This window comes from Trichomycterus rosablanca, chromosome 25, assembly GCF_030014385.1.
Source record: "Trichomycterus rosablanca isolate fTriRos1 chromosome 25, fTriRos1.hap1, whole genome shotgun sequence".
Lineage (NCBI taxonomy): Eukaryota > Metazoa > Chordata > Actinopteri > Siluriformes > Trichomycteridae > Trichomycterus > Trichomycterus rosablanca.
In genome coordinates, this window is record NC_086012.1 from 2820343 (window position 1) to 2843195 (window position 22853).

Here is a 22853-nt window from a genome sequence, read left to right on the forward strand (position 1 = left end):
ACGCAAAATCCACCGAAGTATGGGCGAATAAGAAGGGTTTGGTGGACTGCGCACACATCGGAGGCGAATATACACCTTCCTTGGATGCCGTCGGTGTCCACAAGAGCGGACTGGCTATGCTAAATTGAAAGAAAATGGGCGTAAAATGCATAAAAAAGGATTGCAACTCCAACCGTCAGTCACATTGGGTCACTGAATAGTCTCATGAGAGTAGAAAGTACTTGTACCACCATTATTAACAGACCAAATAAGGTGTTTTATTCCTCCAGTTCCAGGGACATGTAGCAGGAATGCTAAGGCACATTGAAGCTGGACTGGCAGCTTGTGGGAGCCCGACACCTTACCAAGAGACTATGTTGATTTGTCCTTTAACTTTTCACACGTCTGTAAGTGAAGTCGTTTGGTTTATCTGAAGACATGAATGGGACTTTTCAGTGTTGTGTGTAAGAGGAACCAAAGCGTCTGACCCGGCTCATTATAAGAACCTGTCTTGTTTTTTCATAATTGTATTGAAAACGCGTTCTGAATGCGAGCATTGTTCTTTGTTACCCACAATGCTCTCCTCCCTCTCCCATTAATCTCCTTACTGGGACTGCGGTACAGGGCTTAAACCCAAGCTCCCGTCACTAAGCCTACACACACTTTCTATATCTTCGTCAAAGAGCGGAATGGACAGAATTCGCTTCCCTCTCTTTCTCTTCATCTCACTCAGTCGCTTTGTTTGTTTCTCGTTCTCGCTTTAATCAATCTCACGTCATCCTAATCCACGTGGGAATACAGTTTGGGATTTGATCGACTTCCCGACTCGACGTCGTTAAACACACACAAGTACACAAGCCCTCGGACCTGCCTCCGCAAAACCAGGAGGCTCGTCTACCGAGCGCAAGCGTTCCATCTCCAACATAGTGCACCCTTTGTTCCCATTGTCCGGGAATAAATACACCTTAAATATTTACTTTACACCAGTGTGCACAGCGATCTGATCAAGATTAATGCCCACCCGCTAACCTCAGGCTGCATGCGCTCGAATCAGCCCACGTCTGATGAGTCAAGTGTTTGGGCATGGGCTTCGAACCCTCCCTCTCCTTCTTCGATTTTCCTTTTTCTCTACTATGTTTGGAGGAAGTGGAGAAATCCTGAATATTTCCAGTCCTGGCTTCCTTTTCTTTCATTTGTACAGAGGTTGTTTATGGTCAGCGTGTTAAGAGTTGTAGATAAGAGTTGATGACAGTTTTAAGGGTGCTGTATTCAAATAACTCAAATAATGCACTGGTTTTTGGACTGGCGACTGGTTCGGGGTGTATCTTACTTCTTGAGTCCTTTCCAGTGTTGGTAGTGGTTTCATTTGTAGTTTGTATTCAACATCCTTAGAGTTGATGACAGTTTTACTGGTTCTGCATTCAAATATTTCAAATAATTCAAATAATGCACTGGTTTTTGGACTGGCGACCAGTCCGGGGTGTTTCCTATTTATCGCTTCCTTTCCAATGTTGGTAGAGGTTTCATTTGTACAGAGGTCGTTTGTTGTCAACATCTTTGGAGTTGATGACAGTTGTACTGGTTCTGCATTCAAATAATTCAAATAATGCACTGGTTTTTGGACTGGTGACCAGTCCGTGGTGTTTGCTATCTTTCGTCTGGTGAATTGTACCCACCGCGGCTCTGAGTATGATAAAACGGTGGCAAAAGAGACGATGAATGCATGAATGAAAATATGAACTGGTATAAGGCATAATTGTATTTTGTTTTCCTGAACTGCTTTATCCTGGTCAGGGTCACAGTGATTCCAGTTCCACTGGGAAATACTGAGTGTAAAGCAGGAATAGCCTGGACAGAGCACCAGTCTGTCAGACATAGTTAATCAGGACAGTTGTAGCCTAGCAGTTAGGATACCCCACCACTGACCACTGCTGGGCCCTTAACCTTCAATTGCTTAGATAATATACTAATTGGATCAAAGTGTCTGCTAAATGCCAAAAATGTAAATGTCTGTATAGATGCCCGGCCAATCGACAGTACTGCTGAGATTCGAACCCAGGTTTCAACCCATAAATTGTATCTATTGACTAAGCTGTTCTCATCAGTGACTCAGCTTGCTCACAGTTCATTCATGTGCATCCTGGAAATGAGGATAAAGTTCATTCACACCAGTGAGTGAGATCTGTGCACTATTCCCACCTTTCCTCCCCTACACAGACCACACAGGCCTGTCACCCAGTCCTGTACAGAGGTTCTCATACACTCTGTAGCTCTCTTCGCCAAATAGAGTCACAGTTCAGCGCCGACTCAGACAAAGTACCTTTTCCCGAAGTGTTAGCAGCCTGACAGCAGGAAGTGTGTGTGTGTGTGTGTGTGTGCGTGTGGTCAGTTTAAAGTCAGGGCAGGCTCTATATGGGGTATGTTTTCCTTTTACCAGTGTGCACAGGACACGCGGCTATTAGCGGTGATTAGTAGCATTTTAAACAGGATGCCAGCTTCACCGGAATCCGTCGCTCTGGATGAATTTGTTTATGACCTTGTAAAGGAGTCATTTTTTATTTTAATTTTCCTCCTCTCGTCCCAAGTCACAAATCTTTCTAACCCACCAAGTTTCTCACAAAAAGCCTCTATCCTGCCTGCCTGCACTTTCCGATCCTCTCTTCCGATCCTAGAGAGCTTCCACAACTCCACCTACTTACTTACAGAAATTCCCTTACACACTCGGAGCCGGAGTAACTGGAGTGACGTGTTAGCCTTTACATAAGCGCTGCACTTCTCCCACGACCGCCAGCATAGCTGTGGAACCCCCCGTTCTCCTCTCAGTGTGTGTGTGTTTGTGTGTATGTGTGTGTGAGTATAAGGTTTAAACCCAGGGGATCCATCTCTACGTCTCCACTGTTGTGGTTGTGGGTACGAGCGCACAAACCCATGTGGCCAGATGTGTTCCAGATGAGGCCAGCACTCCCACCCCTATAATACTTCTGCTTATGCTGATCAAAGCGATCGGCTGGTGAAATCGATACACCGCTTAGAGGGAAAATCGTTGAGAGAGAAGTGCCGAGACCGAGCAGTTTCCGAAAATCACTACATGATCTATTAAAACCTGGTGCAGAGTCTCCGAAACTTTACTGTACTGTACAGATTTTGGATTGGGGTTGTGCCATTAGAATATTTCTCTGTGTTATTTCTTTTTTTGTATTTAAAAAAATCAGTTGCCGAGGAGAGCCGCAGACCCTCAGAAGTGTGCAGCTGCTAGACATTTCTTTTACCCTAGCCAGCAGTGGATTTTGAGAGCCATGATGCATATGGAGTGTCACCCTATATCCAGTGCGTTTCTCCACAACTTGTGTCAGCACCTCAACCAGACAGCAGAGGTCTCCCAATCTGACCTCCCCTCTGTCAGGGGACTGCACAGCTGAGAGCTTGAATGATGGGATTACGTTGACAATGTGCCATCATGCTGCATTTAATAATAATGTTACATGTTGGACTGTCTACAGTCAAGCAGGCTTTACAATTGAATGGACATAGAGGCCGCAAGAAAGAAGCCTTCTCCTGCTTTTTGTCTGTCAGTGTAATCAGCAATAACCAAGCTTGCTTGGCTGTGAACAGTAACCGCCTTGGTCCTGCAGCTTCTAATTTATATCAGCCTTTTTTTGGTGGTTCATGTATTACATCCGACCATCTGGACCGTTTGGGTTTTCCTCCTGACCTCCTGACCAACAAGGGGCAGTGCTACCTCAGCGGTTAAGGTAATCGGAAGGTTACTATTCAAAGCCCCACATCTGCCAGCTTGCCACTGTTGGGCCCCTGAGCAAGGCCCTTAAACCTCAATTGCTTGCAATGTATACCGTCTCAATTGTAAGTCACTTTGGATAAAGGCATCTGCTAAATCCTAAAAACCTAAAATGTAAACGTGGATGATCTGATGAATACTCAGTGCTAATAAGAAAGTAATCCCTCAGTCATGTTCCGAAATGTAGAGGAAAGGCCAGGATGATGTGAAGTCTATATACTTTCGGTTATGTGGCGTATCTGTCGATTTATTGACTTATTATTTCCCTGCTTCCTTCTCTTCTTTCTACACTTTCGAGTGGCTCTTTTGGTTGCCACACAGACTGGCAACCCCAAGCATGTACACACAGTCCCATTCAAACACACACTGACAGATGGACACAGTCCCACGCCAGAGGTTCCTGCGTTGTTTTAAAATGCGTCCGTCACGTTAGCGGTGGAAATGAGACCCTTGGCAGCTTCCTCTATTGGAAGCACAGCGTCTGAGGCGACCGGCTCCCGGTCGGCTAACCGCAGGCCTGCGTGAGAAAGAGGGCGGGGGATTCGCGTCAAAGACACTTCAGTGTATATTCTCCCAACCTAAATAAATACCTCCGTTTCCCTTCCACAAGAGAGAGACCGAGATGGGTACAGGCTATCGATCGTCTCACATCTGGTTTTCTGAGTCCTTCCTATAAGACCGGGGTCAGACTTCATCTATTCGTCAGTCACACGCTTCTCATGTGCTCTCAGTGTTTGCCCCATCAGGGTTACTGGTAAATTCTTGGAATGTGTAAGACTGCAGAACAGAGCAGTAGTTTTCTTACTATTGATAGAAAGAAGTTAATCATTATTTCAGCGCTAAAGGATCCTGCTGGTGATCGGAAGCTAGTTAAATCCTAGACACTGCCAGGCTGCTACTCTGTTGGACCCCTGACAGAACATTTAGCATGTTTCTCCCAGTCTAGTCATTGCTAATTCCCCACTTGCACTTCTCATGCTGATTGTACTTGCCTGGGTGGGGCTGAGGCTCACGGCTATGGATCCCTGATTGCATTCGAGGAAGGTATATTGCTGCTCATGTGCCCTTCTACACGTGCAGTCCTAGCGGACCGCTTCTTTACGCCCGTGCTTCTGCACAGGCGCATCGGTCTGCTAACTAGGGTCCTTGCACAGTGTTTGAAGACCACACCCACTTGGTCTGACCAATTTTGTGCCTGCTGCAGGCACTGGCAGTTGTGCCCGCTAGATGGTGCCCAGCCGCCCGGTAGCATTCATAATCTTGGTGCTGGTGTGCTAGCGGAAATATCTCGCTGCTCCTCCAGGGTGCCCTGCTTTTTCATTTTGTTTGTTTTTTGGTGGTCTTTAAAGTACTAGATTATATTTTTGGACACCTAGAAATATCAGGGGCAGCTCTCCTTGTACTTTCAGATTTTTGATCTTTTTTTTGGGAACCTCTTAGGTTTCGTGAATGCCTGAGTACTCACTGTGTTTGGAATTTGCCCAGTTTATAATAAATCAATCTATTTGAAAGTCTTTTTTACTTTCTGCAAGCTAATGACTCAAGGCCAAGAAAGACACTGTCAAACAAGTACTTGTGGTGCACTAGAGGCTCGGCCCCACCAGCTGTTTTATGCCAGGAGCTGGAAAATTATAAATCTGTGTAAAAACAGCAGCCGTGGTTTAATAATTGACGACTTGTCACAAAGCCCAGGAGAGGCAGGTTCTTCTGCAGCTAACCAATCAGCAGCATAGGAAAGTATTTGTCTGGGGTGGTCAAAAAATGCCCTCTTGATTATGTGGTTGGTGTTAATAGACAAAACAGTAGCGAGATGAATATCCTGGCACTGGTATTCTAGTAGCGCAGCTGAAAAAGCATTTATTGAGAGGCAGGACCTTCATCTGGGTTTGCCGGACCATCGTAGGGCATCACATGCTCAACTATTTACCTGGGGGCAATTTAGAGCCAGTCCAACACATGAATGCTTTGGGAAAAGGGAGAAAGCCAAAGTACCCAGAGGAAACTCACATGGACGTAAGTCAGGTCCACTGGACCCTGGATCTGTGTGTCATCCAGACGACCTGCTGCATCACAACCACGAGCAACAAATTGTTGGGTTTGAGAATTCCTATTTCAGCCACTCATGCAGCTGTGGTGTTTATGGGGGCTGATGTTGTTTTGAGTAGCGTGGGCACGCCGTGTGGCTCTCCACCATCTCAGCTGGCTGGAGGACCAGCGGCCGAGATGGAATGTCTCTTGGCAAATACTTCAGATCTAAAATTAAAACCCTTCTCGAACTGCAGTTTCATAAAGGAATTCGAGAGGTATGGGTAGGTAAAACGGTGGAGTCAGATTTACAGGACCACGCAGGGTACGACAGGAAGGAGAGGCAGGGTTGAAGGAGATCCCCATATGGGGTGAGACCTTTGTGGTCTCGCTCCCGTACAATCTGCTTCAGTGTTCCTGGGACTGTACTCGCCTTCAAGAGCACGTCAATGAATCCCAATGTCAATTGATGCCACTGTGCTTTGTGAAGCGCAAAGGGGCTTTTTATGGGGTGTTGAGGAGGGGGGCATCACCCGCCAGGTGATAAATGCTATGTGCGGTTGTAGGGGGGAAGAAGGTTGAAAGTTTGATGGCTCGCAAGCTAAAAAGGGCTTCTTTCATCGTTCCTCTCTCTCCCTCTCTCAGTGGGCTGAATGAATGGCACGGGCAGGATGAAAGTTTAAACAGAGGGCTGTTTGCTCTCGCCAGGCGCTGCTGCCGTTCCTTGGCCTTCTTCAGAGCACTGGAGGCCGGTGATTAGCTCGCTCGGCCGTGTTTGTTATCCTTCTTGTCACCACAGATTTAAATGCCTTTCGCCTCCCTCTGGCTGCCTGGCTCGCAAATTCGCAAACGAGGCGACCCGGGCCTTTGCCCTCGACTCTCCCGACTCACAAATACACTAAAGAAAAGAAAGATGATCTGTGATAAAAATAAATAGACCTTCATGAGACAGTACAGACTGTAGTAGGGGCCACAGTTTGCCTTTATGTCGCTTAAAAACATTTCCACCACTGGAGCCAGGATCTGTTTTAGTTTTCAAGGAATGATGTTACAAAACTTAATTCCATTAAAGTTTGGACAGTATTTAAATAATAAAATTAAACAGTGCAAAGTTTTATTTTAACCTTCTTGTTTTTTGTAACTTGCTTTTTTGTCCACACTTATTTTAACATGACAATGCCAAGCCACATTCTTCATGTTTTACTACTTCATGGCTGTTTGAGTTTTGAGTTTGAGTGCTAGACTGGCCTGTCTGCAGTCCAAACCTGTCTACAATGCAAAACACGTTATGAAGCGCAAAATATGACAGCAAAGGTTCTGTATGGTTGCACGGTCTTATAGGATAATATGAAAATTATTATTATTATTATTGCTGTTTGTACTGTCATATTATTATTATTGTTTATATTATTAATATTATTTTTATTATTGTTTTTATTTTTTACTCCCAATTTTTGTTACTTTCAAGTCAGTATTGCTAGTCGGCCTCATGCACCACATGACCAGCTACAATACCGAGTATGTACAGAGAAACACTTTACACTCTGTATTCTTTCACCCTTGATCAGGCAGTAGCTGTTGCTGCAGCCAGTCCAGTTTTCTCTGAGGTACATCTCAGAAATAGTATTAGGTAAAATTTAGGTTTTCCTTTCCTAGTGTTACACAGTTACAACCGTGACTCACTTTAATCTTGCGCTAAACACACTAGAATTTGGCTTCACGATTATCCAAACAGAAGAAGGGGAGCGGGATATAATTAGGAACTAACAAGCAGAAGTAGAGTTGCACCAGTTACAGAAGGGGGAATGTCAGTGCTTGTCTACACTACATGTTTCCATGTGCTTTTTTTTTCGGTACGTGTGTATATAAGAGTCATTTTGGACTCGAGCCCGGAAGCGCAGGATGCTGCCCACAGTCCCTGGTGAGGAGACCGGCCACAAAGCCACCGAATGCCAAACAAATTACGGCGCAATTAGGGATGAGCGGGACGAGCTGGCTGGCTGCAGATTAGGACGGATTGTTTGGCTACGACTGCGTGTTACCAGACTCCGCGTGGAATGTAGACTTCCACAAGAAAGGGGCTCTGAGATTTACAGCCGGAAACCCAGCACTACGCTGAGGACTTTTTAATTACGCCCTCACTCGCTCGCAAAGTCCTCTTGTGCTTTTTCGGTTGAGGGGTGTTTGTGTTCGTATGTTTGTGTGCTTACACAAGTGAAGTTTACATACACTTGTAAGGGACGTGCACGTCATAGCAGTCGTTTGAATTTAATGAACGATCCTTCAGTCCCCTCTGTGACTGAAGGATTGGAGCACCTTCTTCATCTATAAAATCTTATTTTATGTCTTATGAACTTATAGACATTTAAGAAATTAATAAACAAATACATGGAGCAGTGGTCTCTTTGCCAAGGTCCCAATGAAAACAAAACAAAACTTTACGAATGACTCAGTGAGTGTAAATATCAGATACACTATATGGCCAAAAGTATTTGGACACCTGGCCAAACAATCCAAAAACAACTGCCATCAATTAGAAGCTGCTGGAACATTGGTGACTCTGTCGACAGTCAAGTGAGCTTCGCGTCGACATGGACTCAGAGACTGCTGTTTAAAAAAGAAGCCCCTGCTCATGTTTTTTTTCCCCTCAAATAGTTCGGAAAGAAACCTCAGTCGAGCTTAAAGCTGCTGATTTTTCAGCAGTGGCTTCGTTCTTGAACAGCAGCCTCCGAGCCGCCGTAGACCGTTGCCTTCCAGGCCAATTGGACTACCAGAGAGAACCCTGGAAGCTTCTCACTTTCACACAAGCACGTCTGTGACACCGTTCAGGCAGTTAAAACAACACCAGGACACGTCCAGTCCACACGCTGGCCCATTTACAAAGTTAATTAACAGCGTACAAGATGAATGTCTTCCAGATTTTCCTTTTTCAAAAAAAAAAAAAAAAAAGCCAAGGTATCGAGTAGCTCTGGGCCAAAACCTCCCAGTCTGCCTCCGAGCTCCGACCATTTGTTAACAATTAGTCACAAATAATTTTGGTCGCTCCCAATAAGCGAGATTCCACGAGTATGAGTAAAAGCACTGTTCCGAATGGGCAAAATTGGAGCGTTCCTGCGGTGAGTTTCTCAGGGATGGTTATGTGTGGTCAGCGATTCCACCTGAGCACTGGCACTCAGACATAATAATGAATCTGTATTCTTGGGCTTAACATTAATATGCTGTGGCATACAGTAATAGGTAAATTTTTGTGCCGCTCTAGGCAACAGTGTGTATATGTGTATGTGCACACACACTTCTGCAGCTTTTTGGGCTGCTGGGCTCCGCCCGCTGTAGTAGATCTGGACTGTTTCGTATTTAAATCCCTCTTTATCTGCCAGTGCATGGAGGTCAGTTTTCAAGAGTATTATAAATATCTACAGAATGCTTTGAACTGGACATTTCTGCCTTTTCATGGTGACTGGATCTGCACCGAAATACCCAAAATCATTTCATTAGCATGGCCACGACCTCTAACCCACCCACACACAGACCTACACAATGTGCATGTCATGAGGGGCACTGTGGTCTAGTCTGCATGTCTCGCCCACTGACAGCCTGGCTCATGTCTACAAGAGGATTTGATCAAACCGGGATGATAGATGGCATAATGAGGGGGTCTGTGTGTGTGTGTGTACACGTCCAAGAAAGTGCCTAAACCCTAAGTTGGCTTATCTAAAATAAGACGGAGCCCGTCTCTGACTAAACCGTATGTCGACACTGTCCTTGTCATCAAGCCCAGACTATATCATAATTGCTTTGGCTTCTTTCAGTAAGTTTGAGGGCGAGTGTAGATTTTTTTTAGGATGGAAAGAATAATGCAAGCAGGGCTACACTGACTTCTGACTGGTGTCTGGTGTTTTTTTTATGTGTTTTTTTTTTCTTTCTTACTTTAAAGTTGGTGAGTTTTATCATGAAGCTGCTTTGACTGCTCATTGTCTCCATTTTAATAGTAAAGAGATTTGGGTTAGTGCTCAAGCAGTGAATTCTGAAGGCCTGTAATCAATTGCAGACCTTAAATGTAATAATATCTGCTCACTCACAGCTCATCTCTCAGTCTGTTGGTTCTCCGGATCCTCTCTGTTGCTGCAGAGTTACGGCTCTGTTCCGGTACTTGATCTCCTTCTTCACACTGGTTTGTGATGTAGTTCTTCATTTCCTGAGAAGCTTCATAGTCACCTTGTCAAGGACGTTTTTGCAGGTACAACATGTTTGGGTAACTGTGGATGTATCATGAGCTGTATTTATAAAAGTATGACTTTTTCAGAATGCTGTTTATCCTTGTGAACTTCCTTGGTAGTGATCGAGTGACCGCAGTTTGGGAATCTCTGTACAGATCTCAGAAAACAGATCATAGATTTGAGTGACCTTACTAACCATCAGTAAGTCTAAACCAGTGAGACAAAAGGTGTTTAAATGAACCTGTCCAGCATCACGCCAAGGTAAAGAAAGCAGGCACTGAATGCCAGTAGTCTTTAAAACCCAGCCACTGTAATTGGGTCACGTTAAGGATTTAATCAGTTCCTACGTGACTCTTCCCACATAAAGTCACTTTTGTTTCCATGTTTGATTGGTAAATTTCCTGTATTTTTTAGTTTTAGAGGAACACATGGTTTATACAAGCTCTTTGGCAAGGGCTAGCCGGCAAGCTGCCACAGCACTCATGACCAAAAACAGAAATCTACCATCTGGCCAGCCGTTTTCCCTCTTCCCTACTTGGTCAAGTGATGATATCTGGTGTTTTGTGACGTGCCTGTCATAGTTATTGAGGTTAACGTTGGAGCGTTAGATTGGAAAGGCTGATGGGAAGCTGTGGGAAACAGCAAATTGGAAACAGTAGCCTGGAACTGGTTCTTCTAAAAAATGATCCGAGCAAGGTGACAACTGAATTTTACTCGGAAATGCGCCGCTGCGTGTCTCTTGGGCCTTGTGGGTTTTGTCAGGGTTCATGCCTTTATATAAACCTACTTAGTGCTTGGAAAGGACTGTGAGTAGAGTCCTTTTTCACCATTCTTTGCTCCCCATTTCCATTCCCATTTGCACTGTGCCCAGTTCAAACCAGTAAGAATACAAATGTCCATACTAGAACCCAAAGCTTTCTTGTTTTTTTGTCATCAATGAGTCTTGGCCACCCAGCCTCAAGTTGGTGGTTTCTGTCTGAGTCGCTTTTATCATGTCATATTATAATTGGTGGCGCTTTGAAAAGGTCAGCGGCAAAGTGGGTCAAAGTTCAATCAGGTGGCAAGTGCAAATATCACAAACTCAATGTGGCAGAAGTGTGCCACTCATTTACATTTTCAGCATTTAGGAGACGCTTTTTATCTAAAACAACAGTATACTGTCTAAGCAATTAGGGGTTAAGGGTCTTGCTCAAGGGCCCAACAGTAGCAACCTGGTAGTGGTGGGGCTTGAACCAGCGACCTTTCGATTACTCAGTACCTTAACCGCTCAGCTACAGCTGCCTAAACTCCATGGGAGCGAAAGTGGTTTTGCTGCTTTTCATGTACCTAAGTGGACAACTCTTCTAACTCCATACTCTTCCACCCCTCGTGCTAGTGCCTCAGCCCGACAGTTGGAGTCACTGTTGCAGCAGCAAGGAAGTGATCCCTATTCAGCCTTTCTTCCATCAGAAACAGCAGATTGGGTCTGTTGGTGCCAGCACCTTGACTAACAGGTTAGACAGCGGCTCCGTCAATCAATAACGTACTTTTGAGTGGAACTCGAACACTCTCACATTTACATTTACATTTTCTGCATTTAGCAGACGCCTTTATCCAAAGCGACTTACATTACAGTATACAGTCTGAGCAACTGAGGGTTAAGGGCCTTGCTCAAGGGCCCAACAGCAGCAACCTAGCAGTGGTGGGGCTTGAACCAGCAACCTTTGGATTACTAGTCCTGTGCCTTAACCACTAGGCTACGGCTTGCTCTCACAAAATTTGAGCAGGTGCTTTTGACAAATACATTTAGCAGCCCAAGGGAGAGACAAATCCAGCAACAGAGGAAAAACAGGATGTCCTTCACCATGGGACAGATTTATGATTCTGCAAGCCTGTAGGGAGGAGTGTGGCCGGGCGTCTGAAATAACGCCTGAGTCTGAGAAAGCCTGACCCTATAGAGGCACCATTACCAGCACTGACCAGCCACAATCCCAAGTCTCCAGTCTCCAAAGAAAAAGTTTTGAAAATAGCCTGTGATATTATTTTGTTCCAACAGCACCTGTTTGAGGTTTGTGCAGAAATATGAGAACAAGGGGGTAAAAAAGTCCCAAACCCAGACATGCATATTTCTGTGAGCTGGTGGTTGGATTTTTGTGAAATCATTGGCTTTGTGGTTGCGATGCCAGTGTGAACCAGCAAAGTGGTAAAAACCCATTTAGTCCCCTGCAATGTTTTTCCAACATGCCGTCTTCAGCACTTCTAAAAAGAAAGCCTGCTACATACCCAATGGTCCTAAAGAAATCCAGCACGTGTGGTTCTTTTGTACCCTGTATGTTTTTGTGTGCTTTCTTTATGCAGATATTTAAATTAAAGGTGCTTTAAAGCATGGTGTGTGTGTGTGTGTGTGTGTGTGTGTGTGTGTGTGTGTGTGTGTGTGTGTGTGTGTGTGTGTGTGTGTGTGTGTGTGTGTGTGTGTGTGTGTGTCGCTATACATTCAAATGTAAAACTCCAGATCTGGTCTGTGTTTATGGGGCCTACCAGTTGAATTGCTGCCCTTAGATGTGGTCAGGCTCTGTGTGGGTAGAATGCAGACTTTGCAACCCTTACGAGACACTAGACCAGAGTTGTGAGTTTGTTAAAAAGAGACGTCCCGTACCAGGGCGTAGACAAGAAGGGAGAAAATATCTCCGCTAACCACGGGAATGATCACACTTGCACCACACCCTCGCGGGCAGATCGCTCCCCAATGCTACGATGCAGGCACAGTGCAGTGTTCTTTTTATGTACATTAAACAGATGAACACACTCTTGCATGTGCATGTTCCTGTGAACTCAGACCTCTATTCCAGTTATTTATGGAAATAGCTTTCACCAAAATATGCAAATGGTTCAGCATGATTGCGCTCCACGACCCCAATCCATGAGCAGGAATACTATTAAGAAACCAAATCAGCACAACAAGCCAACTACTGTAGCCATCCGTTCTGCCGCTGTCTATCTCCAGCTTCATCCTTTTCTTCATACGTCTTCTCCACCCCCCTACCTTCACAGTCTCGCCTCCTGCCCAAACACATCAACCACAACCCGTCTGGATTTGGCACGTTCTATTGTGAATTGCCAACCACCAGAGAAAAAAAATCCCAACTCAAAGCCAGCGAGCTCATCCAGTTGCATTGCGGGCGAATGTAAACTAGGGGGATTTTTCCCCAAGTGGTCAGCCAGATGAGATCCAGGTAATCCTCCCTCGCTCGTTCAACTGCCGGAACGTTTCCAGCCCTGTCGAGTGTCAAGGTTATGACTTTCGACAGGGCCGTAAGTACAGTGAATGGCGAGGTATAATGTTCACTGTGTGGTTTTCCGTGTGGGAAAGTTAATCACGTGAAAATGTGAAAGATCCGAAACTCTTAAACTTTTAAAGCCCTGCTCTGCATTTTTTCCATTTATTTCAGTTTGACTGCATATAAACATTTCCCAGCGAGGACAATACGCCTCAGATGCCTGTCAGAGCTTTTCAAAAGCTCCTTCTCACTTAACAAGCCAGTATATAACATTTTATATTGTTTATAAATAGCTATAGTGATTGGTGTTAACCTATTGCTTTAGGTTCTGTTCTGTCAGTGTAAATAAGTTGCTGTTCTTCTGAAACCAAAGACCTGTTAAAGCCTCAATAAATGAGCCTGCTTTATTGTTATGAGTATTGCCCATTGTTTTGGAATTAGATGTTCAGCAAGCTCCTGGTCAGTGTCCACATATTCTGCCCATTTACTGTGAGTTGGGTGGCACAGTGGCTCGGTGGGTAGCACTGTCGCCTCTGTTCAGTTCCCAGGTGGATCAGTTGAGGTCCTTTCTGTGTGGAGTTTGCATGTTCTCCCTGTGTCTGTGTGGGTTTCCTCCGGGAGAAGACTGCTTGACATTAGACTTGAACTGATGAATCTGTTCTGTCATTAATGTAACCAATGTGTGTAAAACATGACATTAAAATCCTAATAAATAGATAAATAAACTTACTGTAAGTTATACAGGTAAACATTATAGCATATCAGTAGCCAGTGATTTACCTCTTTGTACCTCTGACCCAATGCGAGACCTTCATGATCATACTGAGATTCTCTTCTGTACACTGTCCCACTTCATAACAGGTTTGATCTGAAGGTGGTTTGCTGGAAGGTTTACTAGCTTAGTCTGCATGACTTTATGGGATTATGGTTTGCATTAGTTCATCCGTTTTTCCTCTCCCCCAGGCACGTACACACAGGCCGACAGGCTTAGGCTGCGTTCACATGGACATTCTTGTCATATGTCAGATAATACACTCATGTGCATTGTTACTGATGTGTTTGAGGGTGGAGTTTATTTTTCCCACATCACTCAAGCCACATAATGCACACCAAATAATTTTTATTAATAATGTCACTAATAGTGACATACTAATTTGTATTAAGGATAGAATGATGTGGATTGGAACACAGCCAAATTACTCACTCACTCACTCACTGTCTTAACCAATTATCCAAATCGTGGGGGGGTGCTGGAGCCTATCCCAGCTTTTCAATGGGCGCAAGGCACACAGTAACACCCTGGACGGGGCGCCAGTCCATCGCAGGGCAGACACACACACACCTACACACACATTCACCTATAGGGCAATTCAGTGTCTCCAGTTAACCTGACTGCATGCTTTTGGACTGTGGGAGGAAACCGGAGCTCCCGGAGGAAACCCACACAGACACGGGGAGAACATGCAAACTCCGCACAGAAAGGACCCGGACCGCCCCGCCTGGGGATCGAACCCAGGACCTTCTTGCTGTGAGGCGACAGTGCTACCCACCGTGCCGCCCACAGCCAAATTGGTATATTTAATACGATATCTGAAAACAGTGTGATGTTTACGTCAACAAAATATTGTATGCATTAATACACGTTAGACATCTGCGCCACCCAAGTACCCTCTAACTGGACCAAATGTTACCCTTGAGTTTTAATGGCTGTAGAACTGCTGTAGTTATTTGCTGTATCTGTATTAAGGTTTGGTGAAATTGCAGGTTTGATGATGTGGACAAAATGTAGAAGCTTTAGTTTCCATGTGTTTAATGTTATTATGAATTAAATTTAGAATTTTATTGAGCCGGACCTTTTGGGTCTGTTTTTTTCTTCTAAATTTTTGCTGAATTTGTCTGCTTCTGCTCTGGCCCGGTGTTATTTGTGAGAAAACTGACAGTTGATTTACATTTCATTAACCCCAATGTTTTAAATATAGCCCATGTATTTACAGAGCTACTTCTGATTTATTTGAGGTCTCATTTTAGCCAAAGAAAATACACTTTCATCAGTGCGTTTTGGACCGATGCTGAATGTTAGTCACCTGACCCTCAAACATAACTGTTCCATCAGGCTGAGTCAGTTCAGCTCTGAGTAAGTCCATTTATTTAACTAGCTTGCTCTTTAAACCAGTAAAGCCGCAACAACTCCTGACTGTGGATGGCACTGGTTCCCAACGTTTCCACTTCCACATTTAGGCAGCACACAGACCTATGCGGCGTGGAGAGCTGAAGTATTTATAAAACAGTGGGAACAGCACTGAAGCCTCCCGTATCGAACAGTCCAGAGGGCCATGCGGGCGCACTGTGTGTTCTCCTCTGTTTTGACTATGGCTGTCAGAGGAACTGCTGTCGGACTGCTGGACCCGTCTCACATACCCACCCAAGTGGAAAATCAACTCTTTGAAATCGTGATACGTGCATTGTTGTTGGCCGGTTTTATCTAACTGTTTACCGGTGCGCTTCTTTGTCTGTGGTGCTGTCGGATGAGATAGCAGCGCACTGCGGAAGAAACACGTGCTGCTCACCTTTACCTAACCGAAGTCGCTTTGAAGCTGCTGCATGCAAATAACGAGGCTGATGTTTTATTCTGCCTCAGTCCTGTGTGCACACCGGTGGGCACCCACTTGCAGGCGGGCATGTTTAGTCTTCATATGGGTGTGTTTTTACACCCACATCAGTTTGTCATCTATCTAAACGTTTGTCTCCCTATGCTTTAGTCTTTGTACCCATCTCGCAGTCTGTTTGATGCAGTAAGTTAAATGCTCACATTTACCATGTGGTCAAAAGTATGTGGACTTCCTTCCTAAATATATGTTTCAGTCACCATTAATGCTAACAGGTGTACAACATGGGATGCTGTTAATGGTCACTGGTTTAAGCCCCATCACTGCCAGGTTGCTGCTGTTGGGCCCTTAAGCAAGGCCCTTAACCTTCAGTTGCTTAGACAGTATACTGTCACAGTACTGTAAGTCGCTTTGGATGACATACTGAAAATGTAAATGTAAATTTATTGGGCGGCACGGTTGCTCGGTGGGTAGCACTGCCACCTCACAGCAAGAAGGTCCTGGGTTCGATTCCCAGGTGGAGCGGTTCTTTCTGTGTGGAGTTTGCATGTTCTCCCCGTGTCTACAAAATTGTCCATGACTGTGTTTGACATTAAAACTTGAACTGATGAATCCTGTGTACCCAGTAGTTGTAGCCTAGTGGTTAAGGTACTGAACCAGTAATTGAAAGATCGCTGGTTCAAGCCCTTGGTTCAAACAGGTTGCCAAGTTGCCACTGTTGGGCCCTTGAGCAAGGCCCTTAATCCTCAGTTGCTTAAACTATATTCTGTCACAGTACTGTAAGTCGCTTTGGATTAACTTGTGCTTGTGACAACAGTTTGAGGAAGGCCATTTCCATTTTCACCATGACTGTGCCCCTGTACACACACAGCCATGTGAAGACATTGAAGTCCTTGAATTTTGGTGTAAAAGAATTCTAGTGGCCTTCACAGAGCCTGACCTTTTGTTAATGAGTCGGGCCTTCTAGCATCTGACCCTACAAATGCTTTTTTGATTAAAAGGCTACAAATCCCCACAGATACATCCCGATTTTGTTAGGAAAGTTGTTAGGTGTTTATGTATTATTGTCCACATGCTGAAAATCTGCCATGACAAAAAAATGCTAATACAGCAACTTAGATGCTTAATTTGTTGTTAATTCGTTAACTTGGATGATTTAATTCCTCGTTAGTGATTTTAATTGGCTACAGATTGTTTTTTCTTTGCTCATAAAGTTTTTTCCGTATTGATGTGATGATGTTAAATGTTCGTAACCGAACAATAACATACTAACGTTTTAATTAACTGTAAAAGATCTAAGAGTCGGGCGGGGCGGAGGGGCGCTGGTGGCGGCTCTGTGTGCTTTTAAAACCCTTAAAAAAGCATTTCCTTTTATATAGACTGCAGCTTTATTACTGCTTTTCCGCCTGACATCACACGAGCTTTTTGGCTGTGCTGGAACGTGTGGCTTTTTAACGAGTCTCCCTTTTGTTTTATATTTATGTATTCCTTTCTTATCTCAGCCTCATGTTTTGGTTTAGTGGCAGCTGCACGGTACTCATTTGCATTTTGGGGTTTTCGTCGTATGGAAGCACTTACGAGTTTTTAGACAGCTAATATGCCAGCACTATACTAACAGCCCGGCGTCCAGGCTTTAAAACTTTCTCTTATATTGTCTTGTTTTCATTTGCATGTTAATAAGATGTAATGATGGTCTCGACTGGACGGCCCTGTTCTCACCTTATCAACGAGTCGATCGGTGCTGGGGGGCTGAAAAGTGCGTTCATGGTTCTTTTGTTATGCGTCAGGTGCTGCTGTCGCTCTTTGTCAGTCACAGTAGACTTTGTCAGAGTCAGACACGTGGTGGTGACGTGTCCACCTAATCCCCTGTTCACAACACACCTTCTTTAGCTGGCCACTAATTTTGGGGAGGTGTTCAGGTCCATGTGCACCACTCACACCTTGTGTAACATTTTTAGTCCTCCACCTCTCTGCATTGGTCCAGCTCTGCACCAGCTTTGTGTGTTCACATATACGTAATAGCTTCGGTTGATCTCTATGTCTCAGTGTTATCTCTGACCTCTAAACGTAGGCTGCGTGCGCCACCCGATAAGATGTTCTGTGTAGAATTAATTCACCTTGCTGTTGTCCTTTACAGGCCTTCTACATAACGTCTGATAAAAAGTTTGAAATGAAATGTTTGAAATTATTATTATTATTTAATGCAGCACTGTGTAAAAATAATAAAATCCAGGCCATTAAATCAGCAGTGAAGATTTATATTCGCTATGGGTCGTATCCAGAGTTGGCACCTCATGCCATGGCATTAAAACCACCCACCTAATATTCTGTCAATATGCTGCGAGTGGGGTGTAGAAACAGAGGCGGCCTTGATTCAATTTGGTGCCTGTTGTTCACTGTGTAACTTGTTCCTTCTGTTTTCAGGTCATCGTACAACTTTTTTTAGGTGACTGCTGGCTTCTGTCTTGCATTTTTAGTGATGTCCATAAAGACATGGTTTCACAAAATGAGTAAAATTTTAAATGAGTACACTCTTTACACTTAAAACTCTTGAGGAAAGTCTTTAGAAGGAATCAAGGTTGTTATAGCCACAAAAGGAGCAGGAATTAACTCCACGGAATGGCTCATGATCCACATACTTTGTGCCTGGTAGTTTACATCCTACAGAACATGATAGGATGCTTGTATTTGCTTTAATCTATCTTGCTGTACACGAGTTTGGACGCATCTGATGTAAAAATGTTTCTCCACTCAGTCATTCAGTTTCTTTCTTTTATTACCCATCAGTAGATGGTCAGAATTATTCTGTTAAACTTGTTTCTTTCTCGTTCTCAGGTTCATCAAAAGAGAAAAAAGAGAGGGAGTCAGAGAAGGACTCGTCTCCTAAAGACCTGAAGGAGTCAAAAAGAGAAAAGAAGGAACTGAGCAAGGAGAAAAATTCAGCCAACGAGACGGAGAAAGAACCAGAAAAGGTGTCCAAAAAGCCCTCTGTCAAAGCCAAAGAGAAGAAGAAGGACATGGAGGGGACGGAGCAGATGCAATAAACACATAAACACGCAGGGGCCGGGCTTTTACCCTCCCAGTACTGAAACCTTTAGGAAGCAGCCTGTTTGTGTATATCTGTTGGCTGAAGCAAGACCCTAGCTAGCATCTTATCTGTCTGTCCTGGCGACTTACACTGTGAAGCTTCCTCTCTGTGAAGGAAAACAGGAGCGAGTCGGGACCTTTCGGCTCGGCCCAGGGTTTATTTTAGAAATGCAGGGGAAAAGGGAATGCACTGAATCCCAGAGTGCTAACCAAGCCACCCATGCAGGACCAGCGTGACGTCTAACCCCAGCCTCTCTCTCTAGCTTTCTTCACCACTCTCTCCCTCAACACGCCCTACGAAGCCACCTCCTCGTCCCCTAAAATAGCCCGAGCCGAGCCGCAGCCGGGTCCGCCGAGGCCACACTCTCGCCGTCACCGTCGCCCTCCGTCCTTCTGTCTGTCTCCACCACATTCCCCCCTCCAAACCTACACATGCATATTCTCTCTCACTCTCTCATCTGAAGCTGTGGACTGCTCAGTCTAGACCATAGATGCTCAAGTCAGCAGATTCGCTGCACCAAACTGAGCTGTGACAATCCCACACACAGGACTGCCAGCTTTAAGCTCCGAGTGTCTGTCGTTTGGTGTGTAACGTAGGATCGTGTGTGATTTTAGATCAAGTGTTGTCCGTGTTCCATAGGTAGAAAGACTGACCACCTGACCAACACAAAAAATCCAATAACAATTTTAGATCAACAATCAAGTCACAAAAACAGGTTTTATTTAAATAATGAATATAACCTATATGGTCAAACTATGTGGATACCCCTCTAAATTATTGAGTTCAAGTGTTTCAGCCACACCCTTCCATCAAATAAAATAATTTTGATATTGTCAATGATTCCAACATGACTCTGCCTCTGTAAACAAAGCAAGGTCCAGTAACACATGATCGTTGTGGTGAGGTTGGTGTGAAACGACTCCAGACGCCTAAACCCTATTATACAAGCTTAGAATGAATTGGAATGATGACTACAAGCCAGGCTTTGTGGAAAGGCTTCCTAGTGGAACAGTGGAAGCTGCTACATCTCAACGTTAATCCATGTTAATTTGAAACGGGATGTTCAATCAGTGTGGTCATGTGTCTACATAATTTTGTTTAGATTTTGTTTCTGTTAGTTTATTTAAGATAAACAGCAGTGATCATGAAAAATCAGACTAACTTATCAGACTAACTAACATCATCTGTACACCTGTTAGTAGTTTTTGTGGCTGAAACACGTGAATTAAAAAATTAGAAAGGGTGTCCCAGTACTTTCGTCCATGTAGTGTAGGTAAGGGTTTCTCTTCATCTCGGTGTGTAGATTATGTATAACGTCACAGGTCTGATATGTGAATGTAATAGTGAGGCAGGTGAACACATGAACAATCAGAATGTACAGGATTTTTTAATAATCATACTGTGCAGTTTTTAAACACAGTCACTTAGAATATTATGACTGTGGTTGCTTTTGCATAGCTGCTCAGTAAAGGAGAATATTGGATGTCGTGTTGTGTTTTAAAAAGGTAGTAAATAATACGTTATTTAGTGCCAGAGACGCCGTGAAGAGTCGCCAATGATTAGGATTTGATTACAGCTTTTTGAATGATGTTTGTATTATTTTTATAGCAGCTTTTGATGGCCAAAGGTGCTTCTTATTGCTACATCTTACACAGTTCATTTATTTACTTGGCGTCTCCATTCAGGCCACAGAAATCCCCCCCGCGAATGTACTGGGTTCATTTTATACCTCAAGCATATAGCCACCATGTTCTAATTTACTCAACCGTTGTTTTATATTGCTCAACTTTAGATCTTTAATAAAGGGATTAAATCTTGAGATCCAAATCTGAAGCTTTTGTCTTTCCAGCTCGACAGCTTTTCTGTTTATGTTTCGGATTGCCTTTGATTGCATATTTCTCATTATAAATTATTTCAGTGCATTAAATAAAACGTACTAGAATCAAACATACTAGAATAAAAACACAGCCAGGGTAGCTAAGTAAACACAGCCAGCCTAGAATCTAAATTGCACTTGTCTTGCAACAGCAACAGCTTCACTAGGAAATGACCAAACATCTTTCTTGTCTTTCTAAAAATGACTTTTTTTTAAAAATATAAATAAGTGTTTTTTTAAACGTACGTTAATGTTCAAACATACATTCATAATCGTTTTTGCCAAGGAGAGTCTTGGGGGAGGTAGTAGAGGTTTGGGATTTACTGTCCTCTGCATAATTAAGACCATGACTTTAGCCACTGCTCACTCATCCTGCCATGGGTCACCGGTCATGATCTGCCTTTCCAACAGCTGATTGAGTGGTGCCCAGGAGTCTGACCAGCTGCCCCAACGCACACACACACACACTGTGTGTGTTGCCAAAAGTATGTGGACTCCTCTCCTAATTCTCGTGAATCAGGTTTGAAGCTTTCATGCTCCCAACATCGGGGCAAAACTTTGTAAAAGGCTCCTTCGTATACCAGTATGACTGTGCCCCTGTGCACCCAGGGCTAGTAAGGTGTCAGTCGGAAACACTGCGCACCAGGCTGGAACATACCCTGGACAAAGCACCAATTTAGTGCAGGGCATCACTTACACATGTATTTTCTGAGATTTGAAAAATCAAACCCAGGGAGCAACCCATGCTGCTGTACTGCACCCACACCACCAGCCGTGCCAACATGAATCACGTGAATGTGAAATGAAGCTGAAAATGCTGGTGCAGCAGGTTTTATGGATGTTCATGAGGAACCAGGATTCAGTCCTCCCTTCTGATACTGTGAGATGTTCATTATCATGTGTGTGAGTGTGTGATCCTCCACGACTAGGAAACGCTGAGTGCATGATGGGAAAGCACTCTAGATATGGCGCCAGTACCTCACGCACAACACACGCTTGTATATTCACTCACTCATTTGCACTTGGAGCTGATTTGGAGCCTCAGACTCGGTGTTTGCATGTTTTTAAAAGGTGGAAAGAAACCTGGAGTATCTGGACGGAAGAAAATGCGTCCTGGAGGAGTGTGACCGAAAGAAAGGAACGAACCCTGGTGCTCAGGACCCCTAATGAATCATGACAACTCAAAGGGAACTCCAGTCCCTATTACTGCACTTGTTAATGTGCTCTTTGGTGCCATCTAGGGGGTTCGTATTAGTGTAGCTTTATTAATGAGGACTGGAATGTTTGTAGTGTTTCCTGCGCCAGTGAGATCCAACATTCAGCAGCTTCTTGTGGTTTTTGCATTTAATGTTCCACATGAAAAGAAAAGAAAACGTTGTTCCTAACAAGATAAGGGCTGGGTTATAATTGCTGCTTTGATGTCTGAGTTGGGAACTCGTCTTTGGATGTGCAAATTGCTCTGGATCTCTTGCTTTATCCGGTCTGTCACGTTTGCATAATAGAAAATCAGTTAAAAGGACAGCATTTGGCCCTGTTGCAAGATCCATTCCGTGTAATGTTTAATGCATGGCTCTGCAGCCGCCTGGTCCCAGATCACGTGAATTGCTCGCTGGTGTTTGCACTCTCGTTAGTGGTAAGACGAGCTGACAGGAAAACAGGCGGATCCCCCGCTGAGGCGTGTGCGCGGTCGTGCTGACTTCTAGAGCCGAGCGGCGGACGGCGGGTCGCTAATCGGCGCTCAGACAGCAGGCGCATTGTCACATTATTAAACCCCAGGCTCTGATATAAATACCCGTGGGCAGATCTGCTCGGACTTGGGAGGAGGTTCCTGCATCGCGGGAAGGTTTAACTAGAGGAGCGGAGTTTTGAAGTCCCACTGTGCATGAAGTGCGGAGCTGCCACTGCGCAATTGCGCCTCCACTTCACTGGGGATTTGGATGTATACTGGATTGGATTTTCTTTACGCTGTCACCAAATTTATTTGGTTTTTACGCTCGTTAAATGTCTGC

General features: G+C 44.3%; 1 protein-coding gene across 2 annotated transcripts in view; it reads left to right on the top strand.

Moving 5' to 3' along the window:
• bbs9 (Bardet-Biedl syndrome 9) overlaps positions 1 to 20787 on the top strand; it is a 106021-nt gene extending 85234 nt beyond the window's left edge. For both annotated transcript variants that reach the window (XM_062987587.1, XM_062987589.1), the window contains exon 22: positions 18716 to 20787. In XM_062987587.1, the coding sequence (XP_062843657.1) occupies positions 18716 to 18924 (209 nt within the window). In that variant the 3' untranslated portion in view covers positions 18925 to 20787. The remainder of the gene's footprint in view (positions 1 to 18715) is intronic.
• The last annotated feature ends 2066 nt before the right edge of the window (positions 20788 to 22853 follow it).